The sequence below is a fragment of the Euleptes europaea genome, chromosome 2 (genome assembly GCF_029931775.1).
Source record: "Euleptes europaea isolate rEulEur1 chromosome 2, rEulEur1.hap1, whole genome shotgun sequence".
NCBI classification, from domain to species: Eukaryota; Metazoa; Chordata; class Lepidosauria; order Squamata; family Sphaerodactylidae; genus Euleptes; species Euleptes europaea.
In genome coordinates, this window is record NC_079313.1 from 130,348,320 (window position 1) to 130,365,879 (window position 17,560).

General features: G+C 46.2%; 1 protein-coding gene across 1 annotated transcript in view; it reads right to left on the reverse strand.

Moving 5' to 3' along the window:
* The window catches only part of CABLES2 (Cdk5 and Abl enzyme substrate 2), a 50,173-nt gene extending 34,685 nt beyond the window's left edge, over positions 1-15,488 (reverse strand). Inside the window, exons 1-2 of the mRNA XM_056845124.1 lie at positions 15,250-15,488; positions 14,803-15,141 (exon numbers count right to left, since the gene is read on the reverse strand). Of these exons, the coding sequence (XP_056701102.1) occupies positions 14,803-15,141; positions 15,250-15,476 (566 nt within the window). The 5' untranslated portion in view covers positions 15,477-15,488. The remainder of the gene's footprint in view (positions 1-14,802; positions 15,142-15,249) is intronic.
* Positions 15,489-17,560: the final 2,072 nt, after the last annotated feature.

Here is a 17,560-nt window from a genome sequence, read left to right on the forward strand (position 1 = left end):
ATGGCCTCTATGGCCTCTTCCCCCTCTATGATTCTATGATATGCTTTTTTAACATTCCTGATGCACTGACAGAGCCAAGTCCCTTGACATGACTGTGAAAAGAGTGTTAAGTTCGGTTGAAACAGCAGAGATCTGAGTTTTATGATCACTCTTCATAGCCTCATTTGCATTACCTATTTACTTCTTCTCACCCACTTTTCTCCACAAGCTTACATTGTCCCCCTCCTCCTCTATTTTACTTGTCAGTTCCACAATGAGACTGGAGATTACAATATCCTTTCCATCATGAGAAAGGAGACTACACAAGAAATCTAGCTTTGGTTTTGATTTGACCTTCACAGTGAATTCACAACTTGATTATTACATGTATTTATGTTTTTATTACGCCCGGGTTTACAAATCAATAAACCATACGTGTGCTCCCGCACAATTCCTAGGGGTCAACACCCGAAAAACATAAATTACAATTTTGAAACTGCCAAGCTTGCCTAATATTATATTTAAAATCCCATTGATTTGGTGCCATTAATTTTATAAACCAATGAAATTTAGACTTAAGACGTTTTGGAGGCGCCCTTAGTGGACTGTCACCATGCCGGTCCCCAGGCCCCTCATGAAACCTAAGATCGTCAAGAAGAGGACCAAGAGGTTCATCTGTCACTTAACAGATTATGGTATAGTGTAAACATAACTTTTATATGCCCTGGGAAACAAAAAAAAAACTGGGGTGACTCGCGTTATTGCAGTGGTCTTGAACCGGATCGTAGAGTTGGAAGGGAGCACCAGGGTCATCTAGTCCAACCCCCTGCACAATGCAGGACATTCACAACCACCTCCCCCCACACACCCCCAGGGACCCCTACTCCATGCCCAGAAGATGGCCAAGATGCCCTCCCTCTCATCATCTGCCTAAGGTCATAGAATCAGCATTGCTGACAGATGGCCATCTAGCCTCTGCTTAGAAACCTCCAGGGAAGGAGAGCTCACCACCTCCCGAGGAAGCCTGTTCCACTGAGGAACCGCTCTAACTGTTGGGAAGTTCTTCCTAATGTCTAGACGGAAACTCTTTTGATTTAATTTCAACCCGTTGGTTCTGGTCCGACCTTCTGGGGCAACAGAAAACAACCCGGCACCCTCCTCTACGTGACAGCCCTTCAAGCCCTTCAACCCTCTGTGAAGGCCTAATGCACATAACTCAAGTCTTGATGCTGCTATCGCTGAATGTTGAGCAAGCCACACTCTCGGCATCGTCTCAAAATAACCCAACGTCTGTGGGCATGTGGCATTTGAAAGCTGGTTCACAGTGTGCCCTTATAATTTCCTCCCTCCCGTTCTCTTTGACCAAAGTTCATTATAAACACACTGCCCTAGCCACATGTTTGCTTGAAACCTGTGGTGAACTGGGAGAAGGGACCGCGTGAGAAACATTTTGGCATGTATTTAAGCTGAATGTTTCCACCAAATTGGTTCCACGTCAGCCCCACAAACACCTCCCAACTCTAGCATCCACAGCAATAAAGTAGCCCTCCAAAGCAGGGATTTCTTTCTTTTTTTTTTGAAGCAATGACCATGGTTTCCATGAGGTCAGCTGCAGCTCAACAGCCCCTAGTTTATCTACAAATACGGAGATCCTTAGACTAAGAAATGCCAGTGGTAAAAAGTCGCCCGACAGACTAAACATTTACTTATTACCCACACAGAAAAAGAAAAAAGATGTGCTCTTTTACCACACAGGCCCAAACAAGACAGCTCTTTACTACGTGGGGTTTGAGAAGAGACCTCAGTTGGGCAAGGGTTATACAGGAGAAGGAGGGCACGATTGGACTGGACGCACCAAACTTTCCTCAGAAGCCGTGGATAATAATAATGTGTGGCTGAAATGGCAAAATTAACTGCATTAATAAATCAAAAAGAAAATACTGAATTTTTGCAAGAATGGGAGGCATGGACAACATATTATGCAACTGAACTTAAATTGGGAAATATTAAGGGATATGAATTAATCTAATTCAAAATGTTAGGAGTAACTAAATTACCAAAGTTAAAAAATGTAATGTAGGATTGACTGTTTTGGTTCATTATAATGAATTAGAATTGGATACAAAGAGAGAATCATGGATATTAAATGGACTGAGGAGGGGAGAGGGGAAGTTAAATATATATATACTTGCTTAGAGATAAGATAGAAATCTTTTACATTATGTACTTTATGAATTGAAAAATAATTAAGATTGTAAATCAATTTGAAAATAAAAACATTATTTTTAAAAAAAGATAATAATAATGTGTTAACAAATCCCTACTGACTCATGGCAACCCAAGAACCATGGGCTTTTGAAGGCAAGAGATGAGCAGAGGTGGTTTGCCATTGACTTCCTCTGCAATAGCAACCCGTCTTCCTTGGTAGTCTCCCATCCAAGAAGAAGAAAAAGAAGAGTTGGTTTTTATAGGCCGACTCTACCACTTAAGGAAGAATCAAGAAGATGCAACAAGTGATACAGAAGACTTTAGATTATCCAGCAGGATGTCTCATTTTGTAGGGTAATCCTTACCAAAGCCAAGTAATACAGACTAGTATCATTGCAGAGGGGTTGAAAGAAGAAGAGTTGGTTTTTATATGCCGACTTTCTCCACCACGTAAGGAAGAATCGAACCGGCTTTCAATCCCCTTCCCTCCCCCTCCCCACAACAGACACCCTGTGAGGTCGGTGGGGCTGAGAAAGCTCTAAGAGAACTGTGACTAGCCCAAGGTCACCCAGCTGGTTTTATGTGTAGCAGTGGAGAAACCAAGCCGGTTCTCCAGATTAGAGTCCACCGCTCCTAACCACTACACCACCCTGGCTCCCTCCAGCTTGCACCCCCCTCCAAAGGGTTTAGTCCCAATCACAGCAAAAGCCAGAACATGCAGTTGGCATGAGGATCCCGCTGCTCCATTGAGAACTGCAAATTGCAAAGTCCTAACAGCAGGGATCTTTAGCACGGCGCAAAATAAATATTGACACCGTTCCCATCCCTTGCACGAAGACCACTTTTAGAACCAAGGGCAGCTTGCCCTGGGAAACACAGCGATGAACTCTGGCCTCTGTGGTCACCAAACTGACCCAGGGGCGGTTCAGCACGCTGGCAATCCTCAACTCGGCTCGGAGAAAAAGCTGCAGCCTGCATGGTTGTGAAAGTTAGGTATTATTTCTTATAGCGTTTCACCAATGCAGGTTTTCACTTGTCGTGGGTGTTCTCCAAGCCCCGGGAAGAAATTTCGCCTGGTGGCCTTCCTTGCCAGACACTTCTCTTCCGCGTTGGCACTACACCGAGGCCTCGCAAGAACACATTTTTCATGCTTTCATTGCCTGTCAGCTCGCAGCGCCTTCAGCTATCTTGGATGCCGTTGCAAATCCTGCCAATTTCTGCAGGGATTCATTAAAAGTTCTGGCAACGCAGCCAGAGAGCGTCCTGTTCTCTTCATCTCCAGACCCCCTCTCTTTTGTTAGCCTTAGAACAAAAGGACGGAGTAATTATGTATCCTAATAATATTTTTAAATTTCTTTAATGCTAATTGAATATAATAGAGATTGGGTTACTAAGTCATGGAGTATATATGGACACTAGAAAGAAATAAGACAATTTTAAATAAATATATACTAGCTCAGAAGGAATAGATAAATAGTAATATAAAGGAGTAACCAGATTAAGAATGGGTTAGAGGAAGTTGACGGGGAAGTTCAAATTATTATATGTATTTGATTAAGAAGGTATGTATTAAGCTATGCAATATTATTCATAAATATATGGAAAGATAAGCTATATGGAATACCGAATAAGAAATGTATTTTTATGGAAAAAGCAATAAAAAGTATTTTTTTTTTAAAAAAAGGACGGAACAGGACAGAAAATATGGAGGCAGGTCAGCCCAAAGAGGCCTTTTTAAAAATTAAACACCAAGCATTCCTTTTTAGAAACTGTAGCAGTTCCTTGGCTGTGAGAATCTATGGGAAATAAGTCTATGATTTTTATTTGCAGTGTGCAAACATGTGGCTTTTTTGGGGGGGAGTGAAGGGTAGTCAAAGCTACCCTTGGATTACCAAGCTCTGCAAGTTTTCACTCCAGCTCTCAAACTTTCCCATACTCGTTTATGAGATGTGTCTTCTGTTCAAGCCCACGCTTCTCTCCCTCCATGGACACAGACGCCTTATTTTCCAGACCCAGGACCCAGTGATTTACAAGCAGGGGTCAGGAAGTAACACGACATCACAGCCGTGGGACAGGAATAGGAGCCCTGCTATAAAGAAATCCTCTTCACCCCTTGCATTACTATTCTGCTGGAAGTGGCCCTTCGTCTCTCCACGCATGCACGCTAGCAGGAAATCCTTTTAAAAAGCGGCAACAGCAAACAAATAAGTAGTGGCTATAGAAGGGCTTGCAATACAAGAGGAAGGGGTTGGCAACCTACCTGAGGGTCCCAATTGAAGACCACTACTCTAGAGCAGTGGTTCCCAACCTTTTTTTGACCAGGGACCACTAGGACTTTTTTGTTCGGTGCAGGGACCCCAAGGTTCAAAATAAAAATTCCAACAATTTGAAAATAAACTTTAATCATAACTGTTAGTTAAACATTAAACTTAGAATAATATTTGAGTGGATATATATATATATATATATATATATATATATATATATATATATATATATATATATATATATATATATATATATATATAATAATAATAGAGAACTTTTAATTGAAAATATTAATTTATTATGGGTTTATAACTTTGTTTCGCGGACCTTAATTTAGTTCTCGCGAACCTCTGGGGGTCCACGGACCCCTGGTTGGGAACCAGTGCTCTAGAGGGTTACTGGCCTCTTTTCAAAAGTAGGTGGATTCTCTTCCCCCCGACCTGGATTTTGAAGTTTTACTGGCAGCCGGTGTGGTATAGTGGTTAAGAGCGGTGGTTTGAAGCAGTGGAATCTGATCTGGAGAATGGGGTTTGGTTCCCCACTCCTCCACGTGAGTGGCAGACTCTAAACTGGTGAACTGGGTTAGTTTCCCCACTTCTACACATGAAGCCAGCTGGGTGACCTTGGGCCAGTCACAGCTTTTTAGAGCTCTTTCTCAGCCCCACCTACCTCACAGGGTGTCTGTTGTGGGAGGGGAAGGGAAGGTAATTGTAAGCTGGTTTGTTTCTTCCTTAAGTGGTAGAGAAAGTCGGCATATAAAAATTAACTCTTCTTCTTACCTCCTTGGGAAAATACTATTGTTGCTGCTATTTAAGGACGTTTCTGTGATTAGTCTTTAAGGTTTTTATTATTTTTTTCTTTACTGCTATAAAGTCTGTTAAACAGCATTGAGAACTTTAGTAGAAAGGTAATATTGCAAACCAATAACTCATTATATTTGCCTGTTTAAACTTAGATTTGCATGCATACACGTAAACATATCTCGAAAACCAGTGTGGTGTAGTGGTTAGCGTGTCGGACTAGGCTCTGCGAGGCCCCGGTTCAAATCCCCTTTCTGCCAAGGAAGCTTGCTGGGTGACCTTTGGGCTGGTGACACATGCTCACCCTAGCCTACCTCACAGGGTTGTTGTGGGGACAAAATGGAGGAGAGGAGAATGATGTAAGCCACTCTGGGTCCTCGCTGGGGATAAAGGCAGGATATAAATGAAGTAAATAAGTAACACGTTAAGAATTTAATTTATAGCACACCCACAGCATGCACAGTGTTTTAGAAGCAACACAACCAAAAGGCTTCCATCACACAAAGCTCACAACATGCATTTCAACGTACGTGCGCGCATGCACGAGAGACAGAAGGAAGCAGAACCGAAGTTTTAGCGTTGTAAAGTTTAGTGCTGGCCTAGTTATAACCTTCTACCCGCCTTTCCCAATAGGCGGGCATTGTTCTCTAGCCGGATAAAAGGTATCTCATCTCTCCAAAAAGGCTAAAAATATCACCGTCTTTTGGGTTTGTTGCTCTGAACATTCAGCGACAACTTCTCAAGAGAACAAAGCCTCCAGTCTGCCAATCTGCTACCCTGTTGAGAACGGCTTTTAGATTCCCTCGCAAAACTAATTCTAAAGTATACCTTTCCTGGGCTCCTTTTTATACTCTCGTAACTGGATCGCTTAAAAAAAAAGAAAAGAAATCAAGCCGCTCTGAGTATTTTTTCTCAAAAGACAAAAAAAAAAAAAAAGTCAAACGCGCAAAGCTAAATAAATCTACCCTGGCCAGTTATATAAGGACAGGCTAAGTCAATATCATGCCAGCCCTAAAAGTCATTAATTTTGAACCCTGCAGGGACAAGATCTTAATGTGCTCTTCCTTATTTGATGCTGAGTAGGGACGTCCGCCAGTTCATCTCTCCCACGGGGCTCAGAAACAAATGGTGTCTTGTTTTCCAGCCGTTTCTCCCAAACGTATTTAGCCTGGGTTCTGCAATTCTAGGGACAGTCATCAAAGTCAAAGGCAACACAAAAGAATTTCTCCTAGCTTAAGTCCTCAGAGGGGTCGCTTCTGCTAGTCACAGCTGAAATCAATACAACAACCTTAAGAGCAGACAGGTTGTCCACTGAGCGCAGCATCCTGCTTTGCACAGTGGCCCACCATTTGTCCCTAGAAACCCTACTAGCAGGGCGTAGAAGCCAAAGCCTTCCCCTGTGGTTGCCCCAGCAATGGTGTCCAGAGACAGACTGCCTCGGAACATGGAGGTTCCATTTCACCATGATGGAACAGTAGCATGCAAGCTCTAAAATACCCTTGCTATTTATGAGCTACAAACTAAGCCTGACCATCTCTTCATCCTAAGGAGATGGGACACATTTTTCTCTGGACCACCAGGATCATAGAGGCGGAGCTAGTACAGCTGTGCCAAGAAACCGACCAGAGAGGAGGTGACCCTGGACTTAGGAGCATGTCTATTTTTAAAAAATAAATAAATCTATTACAGCATTAAAGAAGGAACAGTCCAATCCAAACATAAACCAAAACATATAGGAGTAAAAAAATAAATAAAACATACAAAACAGATATTATATATTCCGAAACAAGCAATCACTTTATGAACCACCACCATCTGATTCTAGACTTTTAAGTATATTTTCCATTCTGGAAATTGTAGAACTCTTGCCGTGAAAACACCATAAGGGGTCATCATAAGTCTGCTGCGACTTGACGGCACTTTACACACACACATACTTCCTCTAAATCCTCGGTTTTGTCATATTGGTAATATGTCAATTTTATCGATACATAGGTCTCTTTCACTTTATCAAACCAACTAATTAAACCTGGTGAATTTTTACCTTTCCAACATCTAGCAAAATTTACTCTTGCTGTTGTTAACATGTGGAGGAACATATCAAGCCATTTCTTATGCATGATCAGTACACAGCTTAATAAAATTGTTTCTGGGTTCATAGGTATATCTATTTGCAGATCTTCCCATATAATATTAACCACTTTTTCCCAATAAGTTGTAGCTCTAATATATTCCCACCATATATGATAAAGATCTGCCTTGCCTATTCTATATTAGGTGCTGAGGAACACAGGCAGGATGGTGCTGCTGCAGCTGTCTTACTTGTGGGCTTCCTAGAGGCACCTGGTTGGCCACTGTGTGAACAGACTGCTGGACTTGATGGGCCTTGGTCTGATCCAGCATGGCCTTTCTTATGTTCCTATGTTTTTACTTCTGTTGTGATGTTGCCTAGGACCAGGTGCGAGGTGGATGTGGTTGAACTGACATACAGCATTGTGCCACGTGGAATATTTATGAAAAAGTATCAAGGGCTTAGTTTTACACAAGCAAAAATTTGACTAAATGCAATACTAAAGAGAGTGAGCTGCTAACTGCTGCTGTACCCAATACTACCACAGAGCACATCTCTTCGTTTCTGCTGTCCGAGAGGTAGGAAAGAATAAATGCTGAAAACAGAAGGCATACATTTTATAGGGGACAAAAAGGAAGTGTATTTGTTCAGAAACAAACATCAGCAGGATATCTGGATATCAAGTTAAAACACTGTAATGTGTTTTACCACATTACCACCAGCTACATGGCCCTTTAAATGGAGATATAAAGAAGAAGAAAAAGAAGAAGAGTTGGTTTTTATTTGCCGACTTTCTCTACCACTTAAGGGAGACTCAAACCGGCTTACAATCACCTTCCCTCCCCCTCCCCACAACAAACACCCTGTGAGGTAGGTGGGGCTCAGAGAGCTCTAACAGAGCTGTGACTAGCCCAAGGTCACCCAGCTGGTTTCGTGTGGAGGAGTGGGGAAACAAATCCAGTTCACCAGTTTAGCATCCGCAGCTCATGTGGAGGAGTGGGGAATCAAACCCGGTTCTCCAGATCAGACTCCACCGCTCCAAACCACCGCTCTTAACTACTACACCATGCTGGCAGTTTATCAAACCTGAGATCTTCAGCATACGACAGCCCTACATGCAATTACACTATTAAAGCATTCACTTAAGACAAATTTTATCCTTTTCTTCCAAGATCAAAATGCCTACATAAGAGTGGGGTGTACGTGCATAAGAGAGAAAGACCAAAAACCCTGTAAATTTTGGTAGGCCCAGGTAGCAGCTGTGCTGTGATTCAAACTCAGGTTCCAGTCCTAATCTGACACAATGACACTGGTGAGTCAGTGAATGACAGCACCTAGCCAGGTTTCATTAAAAAAATCCTTACATGCATCACATCGCACTTATGCAACCCAAAGAAACATGTGGCATGATTTATACAGAAGAACCCACCCGATAAGTTTCTGTCCCGAACTGCGCACGAGCTAGGGAGAGATCGTATCTAACAATGCAGAACGAGGAAGGAGAAAAGGCTACAGATCCAGAAAAAGGTCACAAAGAGGGAATTACATCACAGAGCTATTGTGATGGCTCCTTCTGATTTATGTAGCACAACGGAGTGGGTGGTGGCAGCAGCATCAATAGCCTGGATAACTTATAACAGGCTGGCACAACTAGAGTCCCGACTAGCCTGATCTCCTCAGATCTCAGAAGCTAACCTGGGTCAGCCCTGGTCAGCAATTGGATGGGAGACCACCAAGGAATGCCAGGGTCGCTATGAAGAGGAAGGCAATGGCAAACCACCTATGTTCGTCTCTTACCTTGGAAGCCCTACGGGGTTGCCGTAAGTCGGCTGCGACTTAATGGCACTTTACACACACATCCCAACTGCCAGCCAGGTGCATAAACAGAGACGAAGCTTTCTGGAGAAACAGAGCTTTATACTCATGCTCCTTTGGAACAAGACTCTCTATTGTTATCTCAGATTAGTTTCCAATTTTGGAGATCCACAACCAAGTTGAGAATCCAGGGACGCTGCAAAGATCAAGATGGCCAACTCCTGGCTTCAGGCTGATATCCTAGTTCTGTGAAGTTAGGAGCCCTCCCCATTTTAGAAGAAGAAGAAGAGTTAGTTTTTATATGCCAACCTTCTCTATCACTTAAGGAAGAATGAAACTGGCTTACAATTACCTTCCCTCCCCCTCCCCACAATGGACACCCTGTGGGGTAGCTGAGGCTGAGAGAGCTGTGACTTGCACAAGGTCACCCAACTGGCTTCGCGTGTAGGAGTGGGAAAACAAATCCAGTTCACCAGATTAGTTTCCGCCGCTCATGGGGAGGAGCGGGGAATCAAACCCAGTTCTCCAGATCAGAGTGCACCACTCCAAGCCACTGTTCTTAACCACTACACCACGCAGGTTTGTAGGGTTTTTAAAAAGGATTGTGGCTTTTATTGAAGTGTTTGTCGTTTTCCCCTATGTATCACTTTCTAGGGCTGTCAAAAAAAAAATCCACCCTACGGGGTTGCCATAAGCTGGCTGCGTCTTGACACTTTACACACACAGAAAGCTAGGATTTGGTACAGACTATAAAGGGGGAAAGACAAATGCTTGGGAGGTATCTTATACAAACAAAAGGTTTGTCCCGGTTTTGGCTCCTTTGCACAATCCTATTGGTTGGCGGCTCTCAAAAATGTTTCGGGACTGTACATGCAAACGGCAGTGAGGAAGAAGGTCACGATGGGAGGGATAGAGCTTGAGATGATGCTTTGCGCCAGCGTGGAAAGAATAGCCCAGACAGATCTCACAAAGTGCAGGGTCAGAATACCCATCAGTTGACCATGGTCAAAGACAGGCAGATATTGTTTAAAGATAAAAGCACTCTTCTATATAGCACATAACCGCGCTCCTTTTTCAGTGGTCCAATACTCCGTGTTTCCTCGAAGTGCAGTCATAGAATCGTAGAGTTGGAAGGTACCACCAGGGTCATCTAGTCCAACCCCCTGCACAATGCAGGACATTCATAACTACCTTCCCCCACACCTCCCAGTGACCCCTACTCCATGTTCAGAAGATGGCCAAGATGCCCTCCCTCTCATGATCTGCCTACGGTCATAGAATCAGCATTGTTGACAGATGGCCATCTAGCCTCTTGCTTAAAAACCTCCAGGGAAGGAGTGCTTACCACCTCCTGAGGAAGCCTGTTCCACAGAGGAACCGCTCCAACTGATAGAAAATTCTTCCTAATGTTTAGACAGAAACTCTTTTGATTTAATTTCAACCCGTTGGTTCTAGTCCGACCTTCTGGGGCAACAGAAAACAACTCGGCACCATCCTCTATTGCTGACAGATGGCCATCTAGCCTCTGCTTAAAAACCTCCAGGGAAGGACAGCTCACCACCTCCCAAGGAAGCCTTCATAAAAATGTCATTTTTGAGACCTGCCTCATTATCTCTGGGTTCACGGTTACTGGTTTTAACATAGGGACAATGTAGTGGCAGGTTATCGTTTTACCTTGCCACGAAGTTCAGTGAGACTATTCCCCTCAGTCTAGCCTACTTCACTGGGTTGTCGCCAGGTTAAAACAAGACCAGTGGGCTGTCTCCTGGGGGAAGTTTCCTGAACCTCCCCGTGGAGTCCCCTCAAACCCTAGGACTGAACCTTATATTTTATTTACAAAATGTATCTTCTTTCTGCCTAGTCACAGTCCCCAAAACAGATAACAAGTAAAAGGAAAACACTATAAAACATGTAGTAAACATTATAAAACACGTAGTAAAACCAAAAGCAAGATACATACACAAAAACAGAAGCTAAAACAGAAGCCTTCACTTGCTGGCAGGAGACAGTGACGTACAGGGACAGATTAATGTCCCTGGGGACGTTGTTCCATAATTTTGGAACCACCACCAAGAAGGCCCTCTGTCAGGTTGCCACCAGTCTAACACCAGAAGATGCCTGTAGCAGTCAGATAGGCTTGTACGGGAGTAGGTAGTCCTTTATGTACACTGGCCCCAAACCACACAGCGCTTTAAACGCCAGTGCCTTGAATCGTGCCCAGAAACAGATTGGGAGCCAGTGTAAACGGGCCAAGACTGGAGCAATACGACCCCTAGGACCCACTCCAGTTAGAAAACCAGATGCAGCGTTCTGTACTGATTGAAGTATCCAAACTCTTTTTAAGGGGCAGGGGCTGTGGCTCAGTGGTAGAGCCTCTGCTTGGCATGCAGAAGGTCCCAGGTTCAATCCCCGGCATCTCCAGTTAAAGGGACTAGGCAGGTAGCTGATGTGAAAGACCCCTGTTTGAGACCCTGGAGAGCCGCTGCCGGTCTGAGTAGACAATACTTACTTTGATGGACCACGGGTCTGATTCACTATAAGGCAGCTTCATGTGTTCAAGGGCAGCCCCATGCGGAGTGCAGTGCAGCAGTCTAACCTAGATGTAACCAAGGAATGCACCACAGCTGCCAGATCTTTCCTGCTCAGCTGGTCATCCGATCAGAACTGGTAAAAGTCACTCCTGGCCATAGGTGCCACCTGCTTACCCAACAGTAGGCCCAGACTATGAACCTGCTCCTTCAAAGGGAGTGGCAACACCATCCAGGATCTTAATCCAGGGCTAAGGGCTCCAATTTGTTTAACAGCGCTTAAACCAAATGACCAATTCCTGGTCAATAATGCTGCATTTCTGTAATCATTGTCCATCGTTCCACACCCAGAAATACAACCCAGGCTATTAATTTTAGAGATACTTCTGTCTGCCCAATGTAAACCTTCTTAAAAGGGGCCTCCAAGCAGGCAACAGCAAAATCAAATTACTTTACCCAACAGCCCTGCTGAGACTGAAAGATGCATTTCAAGCCCAACATAATTTAAGCACCTTAAGGACAAAAAAAGCAGTTATGCTTCAACTCTAGAGCGAAGGAAAATTCATCCAAGTGTCATGCAAGAAGGGAATCGTAAGCAGGAGAGTCTCTCTGCAGACTCTTCACCGATTTCTCATAAGAACATAAGGCGATGCTGGATCAGACCAAGGCCCATCAAGTCCGGCTGTCTGTTCACACAGTGGCCAACCAGGTGCCTCTAGGAAGCCCACAAACAGGACGAACGCAGTAGCATTATCCTGCCTGCGTTCCAAAGCACCTAATATCATAGGCATGCTCTTCTGATGCTGGAATAGGTATGCATCATGACTAGCATCAATTTTGACTAGTAGCCATGGATAGCCCTCTCCTCCATGAACATGTCCACTCCCCTCTTAAAGCCTTCCAAGTTGGCAGCCATCACCACATCCTGGGGCAGGGAGTTCCACAATTTAACTATGCATTGTGTGAAGAAATACTTCCTTTTATCTATTTTGAATCTCTCACCCTCCAGCTTTAGCAGATGACCCCGTGTTCTAGTATTATGGGAGAGGGAGAAAAACTTCTCTCTGTCCACTCTCTCCAAACCATGCATAATTTTATAGACCTCTATCATGTCTCCCCATAACCACCTTCTTTCCAAGCTAAATAGCCCTAAGCGTTTAGTGCTCTATGTTGCTGTTTTTGCTCTTCAAGAGCACACACGGACATGAAGGAAAAAGAAGGGGGGGTTAAGAAGATGGGAATAAAGAAAGAAAAGGAGGAGAGACTCTTCCTCCACAAAGAACATATAAGCAATGACTTATTCCACAAAGATCATTCCACCTAGCTTTTCTTAAGCCCTGTTAGTATTTGGATGGGAGACCACCAAGGAATACCAGGGCCGTTATGCACAGGAAGGCAATGGCAAACCACCTCTGTTCGCCTCTTGCCTTGAAAACCCTATTAGGCTGCCATAAGTCGGCTGGGACTTGACGGCACTTTATACACACATGCCAACTGCCAGCCAAGTGCCTAAAGAGAGATGGCTCTTCCTGGAGAAAAAGAGCTCATCCTCCTTCGGAACAAGCCTCTACTGTCATCTCAGGTTTGTCTCTGGTTTTGGAGATGCGCAACAAAGCCAAGAATCCAGGGATGCTCTGCAAAGATCGATATTGCCAACTCCTGGTTCTGTGGCATTAAGAGCCCTTCCCATTTAAGCAGGTTTGTAGGATTTCTTTAAAAAAGGATTGCGGCTTTTATTGCAGTTTTGGTCGATTTCCCGTGTATCACTTCCTAGGGCTGCCAGAACAGCCATGGAATTTTTTTTTTAAAAAGGAACACACATATAGGGAAGTGAAACTTCCAAGGACGAATGGTAGAATTAAGCTGTTGGCACCGCTTTAGTATAAATATACAGCTACATGAAGGTTAACAGAGGTGCAAACCAAACTCAAGGTGGAGACAAGAGGAATTGGAAACCTGGAAATAATAACCAGGAGTTTAAGAACCTTTTTTAAAAAACAATTCACAGTTTAAAAGAGCAGCAGCAGCAAGAAGAATCAGCTCTTTGCAACCTGCAGGAAGTGAATTCTGGTAGTGATCACGGGGCACAGAGGTAACAGAGAAGCAGGCATCCTAGATCGAGCTAAGAAGCTGGAGTAGATAAACTTCACAAAAAAAATTATCTTGCACTGCACAAACAGTAGCGACAGTCATAAGACGAAGCGCCTCTTTACAAGCCGCAGGAAAACAAACCCTGAAGCCATTACCTAGATGGAATGGGCATCTTTCAGAAAGGAGCAAAAGGAACACACATGAAGCTGCCTTAAACTGAATCAGACCCTTGGTCCATTGAAGTCAGTATTGTCTACTCAGACCGGCAGCAGCTCTCCAGGGTCTCAGGCAAAGGGTCTATTTACTTCACCTACTGCCTGATCCATTTAGCTGGAGATGCCGGGGATTGAACCTGGGACCTTCTGCATGCCAAGCAGATGCTCTACTACTGAGCCACAGCCCCTCCCCAGAAAAACAGAGCACAGTTGGCTGGGTTTGTAGAGCAACTGCTTGGCATGCAGAAGGTCCCAGGTTCAATCCCTGGCATCTCCAGCTAAAGGGACAAGGCAGGTAGGTGATGTGAAAGACCCTTGTCTGCCTGAGACCCTGGAGAGCCGCTGCCGGCCTGAGCAGACAACGCCGACTTCGATGGACCAAGGGTCTGCTTCAATATAAGGCAGGGTCTTGTGTTCATGTGTCCCAGGTTCAATCCCCGGCATCTCCAGTTAAAGGGTCTCGGCAGGTGGGCGATGCCCGCCCGAGACCCTGGAGAGCCGCTGCCGGCCTGAGCAGACAACGCTGACTTCCATGGACCAAGGGTCTGCTTCAGTATAAGGCAGCTTCATGTGTCCCAGGTTCAATCCCCGGCATCTCCAGTTCAAGGGCCCAGGCAGGTAGGTGATGGGAAGGACCCCTGCCTGAGACCCTGGAGAGCCGCTGCCGGCCTGAGCAGGCAATACTGACTTTGATGGACCGAGGGTCTGATTCAGGGTAAGGCAGCTTCATGGGACCACTTCCCTTTTGCAAAGCCAGGAACCCCGGAGACAGGTCCCCTCCCCTCCCCTCCGAAGGGACCCAGGCGTCCGAGCAGCCCCCTCCTCACCTCTGCCTCTGGACCTCCAAGGGGAAGGCTCCTCCGGCGGCGGCGGCGGGCTGGGTGGGGCTCAGCAGCCCCGGGGGGGCGAGGCCGGGCAGCTTGGAGGCGCCCCCCAGGACGCCGGCGGGGCTGCCGAGCAGCAGCTGGGGCAGGAGGGCGGCGGCGGCGGCGCCCAGCCCCCGCGAGGGGTCCAGCTCGGCGGCGGCCGAGGGCAGCAGGAGCCCCGCCGCCGGCGGCCCGTTGGGGGCCAGCAGGAGGCGGGGGCGGCCGGGCTCGGCGGCGGGGCGTGCATCCTCGTCCGGCCGCGGGGGCTCCGCGGGGGCCGAGGAGGAGGAGGACGGGGGCCGGGGCGGAGGCTGCAATGGCTGCAATGGTTGCAATGGCTGCAATGGTTGCAACGGCTGCAATGGTTGCAACGGCTGCAATGGTTGCAACGGCTGCAATGGTTGCAACGGCTGCAATGGTTGCAACGGCTGCTCCGGCGGCGGCTTCCCCGAGGCCGGGCAGGGCGGCCGCCCGTCCAGGGAGATGTTGTTGAGGAAGAAGAGGGCGGCCTGCCTCCGCCGCCAGTCGCCGCCCCGCTTCTTCGGAGCGGCGGAGGCGGCCGGGGGAGGCGGCGGCGGCGGCGGCGGCTCCTGCTGCTCCTCCGCCGGGGAGCCGCGCGCTGCAGCCGCGGCCATCCTGGCTGGCCCCGGAGCTCGCTCTCCCCGCCTCGCGCCCGGCCGCCGCCGCCCGGGGAAGCGCCCGCCCGCCTATTGGCCGCGTCGCGCCGGCATGTAAATAGGGAACGCCCGGCGGCGGCGCTCATTGGCGGGCGGCCGCTCCCATTGTCCAGGACGGCCTTGGGGGGCCACGCCCCCTCCCTCCGCCGGCGGCTCGCCCGGGCCTTCCCCCTCCCTCCCTCCCTCCCTCGCTTTGGAAAGGAAGCGGTGGAAGCTGGGTCCTAAAGCCCGAGGGGTTGCGACCGGGAAGTCACCGCCAGTCATCCACAAAAGGATTTCGGGAGGGGGAGAGTCCAACCTGCAAGGCTTTGTATGCGGGCGTTTTCCATATTGCTACCGGGTTTTAGGGTTCTTAGCTCGCTGAGTCTTGAGGTTGTGATGTGTCGCTTTGCCTTTCTTTGTTTGTAGAAACGGGTAGTAGAAAAGGGCAAGAGTCCAGTAGCACCTTAAAGACTAGCAAAAATATTTTCTGGTAGGGTATGCATGAGCTTTGGTGAGCCACAGCTCACTTCTTCAGATACATTGGATACAAGTCAAAGGGCAGGAGCCAAAGGGCTCTGGGCCCTTAGCTGTTAACACGCAGTTTGTCACCTCTGGCCCTGAGTCAGAATACTGAAACTAGCACCAGCCCAAGATGCTGAAGCAATGTAAGGTTTGTATCTTCCTTCCTTTGTTTAAATTATAAATACATTGTATACATTGCATGGTTTTTTTTTATATCGAAATATATCGAAAGAAAGACACATTTTATGAGTCTTTTAAGAAAACTTGTGACTCCATAGTTCAATTGTGGAACTCCCTGCCCCAGGATGTGGTGATGGCTGCCAACTTGGAAGGCTTTAAGAGGGGACTGGTCATGTTCATGGAGGAGAGGGCTGTTCCTGGCTACTAGTAGAAATGGCTACTAGTCATGATTAGGGTTTCTGGGTCTCTCTTAGCCACTGGGTTATTTGGGGGGCGGGCGGAGCCTGAGCAGGACGGGGTTTGGGTGGAGGGTAGTTGGCAACCCTAGTCATGATGCATACCTATTCTGTCCAGGATCAGAGGAGCATGCCTTTTATTTGAGGTGCTGTGGAACACAGGCAGGATGGTGCTGCTGCAGCTGTCTTGTTTGGGGGCTTCCTGGAGGCACCTGGTTGGCCACTGTGTGAACAGACTGCTGGACTTGATGGGCCTTGGTCTGATCCAGCATGGCATGGCCTTTCTTATGGTCTTATGTTCACACGCTTTAGACTGGCTTTGTTTCACGTACATCGTGGTCTCATGCCCCCCGCCCCCAGCTTTACATACATTGAATAGAGATCTGGAATTCCTGTCTCATGACCAATGCGAATCTCTCCACGCCTACTACCCTTTGCATATCACACTTAATCCAACCATGCCTGCTAATGTCATTTACTTACTTTTGACATTCACATTGCCAATGTGTGTCTAATTCAGTCTTCTCTACTTCAGGATAGATGGACTCACATTCTAGCTGTATCTGAAGAAGTGAGCTACTGGCAAGTTGCAAATTGATACGTTGCCGTTCTTGTAAAAGAAAATGAAACAAATGATGAGAAAATGTTGATTTAAAAATGAACAATTGAAATCAGAAAGAATTATTCATAATATATAAGTTTATAAAGTTTACATTGTGTTCTGACTGTTATATAACAACAAGTTTCATAAGAATTGAAAGGATATTTATACAGCCATTTAGCTGTTTCAGTTTTGTATATCAGTAAGATAAATACAGCTTAGGTCATATATATAGTTTTTGGACCACCTGGAGGTTGGCAGCCCTACCCAACCCGCATCCTAGGCATTCTGGTCCCTATAATATTTAGAAGATCATTTCATGTTTCACTGTGGTACCAGGGTACCTGAACCTGGAATATTTTCTGACCAGCTTTTACTCTTAGCTCCTTCTAAGCTGGTTAGGCAAGTTGCTATGACGGAATCTAGTGGGCCCGTTATGTACCTTTCTGTATTCTGAATAAAGTTATACTTTGTTTACTTAAGAATACCCTGGGCCTATCCCTATGCGATTGTGGTATCTT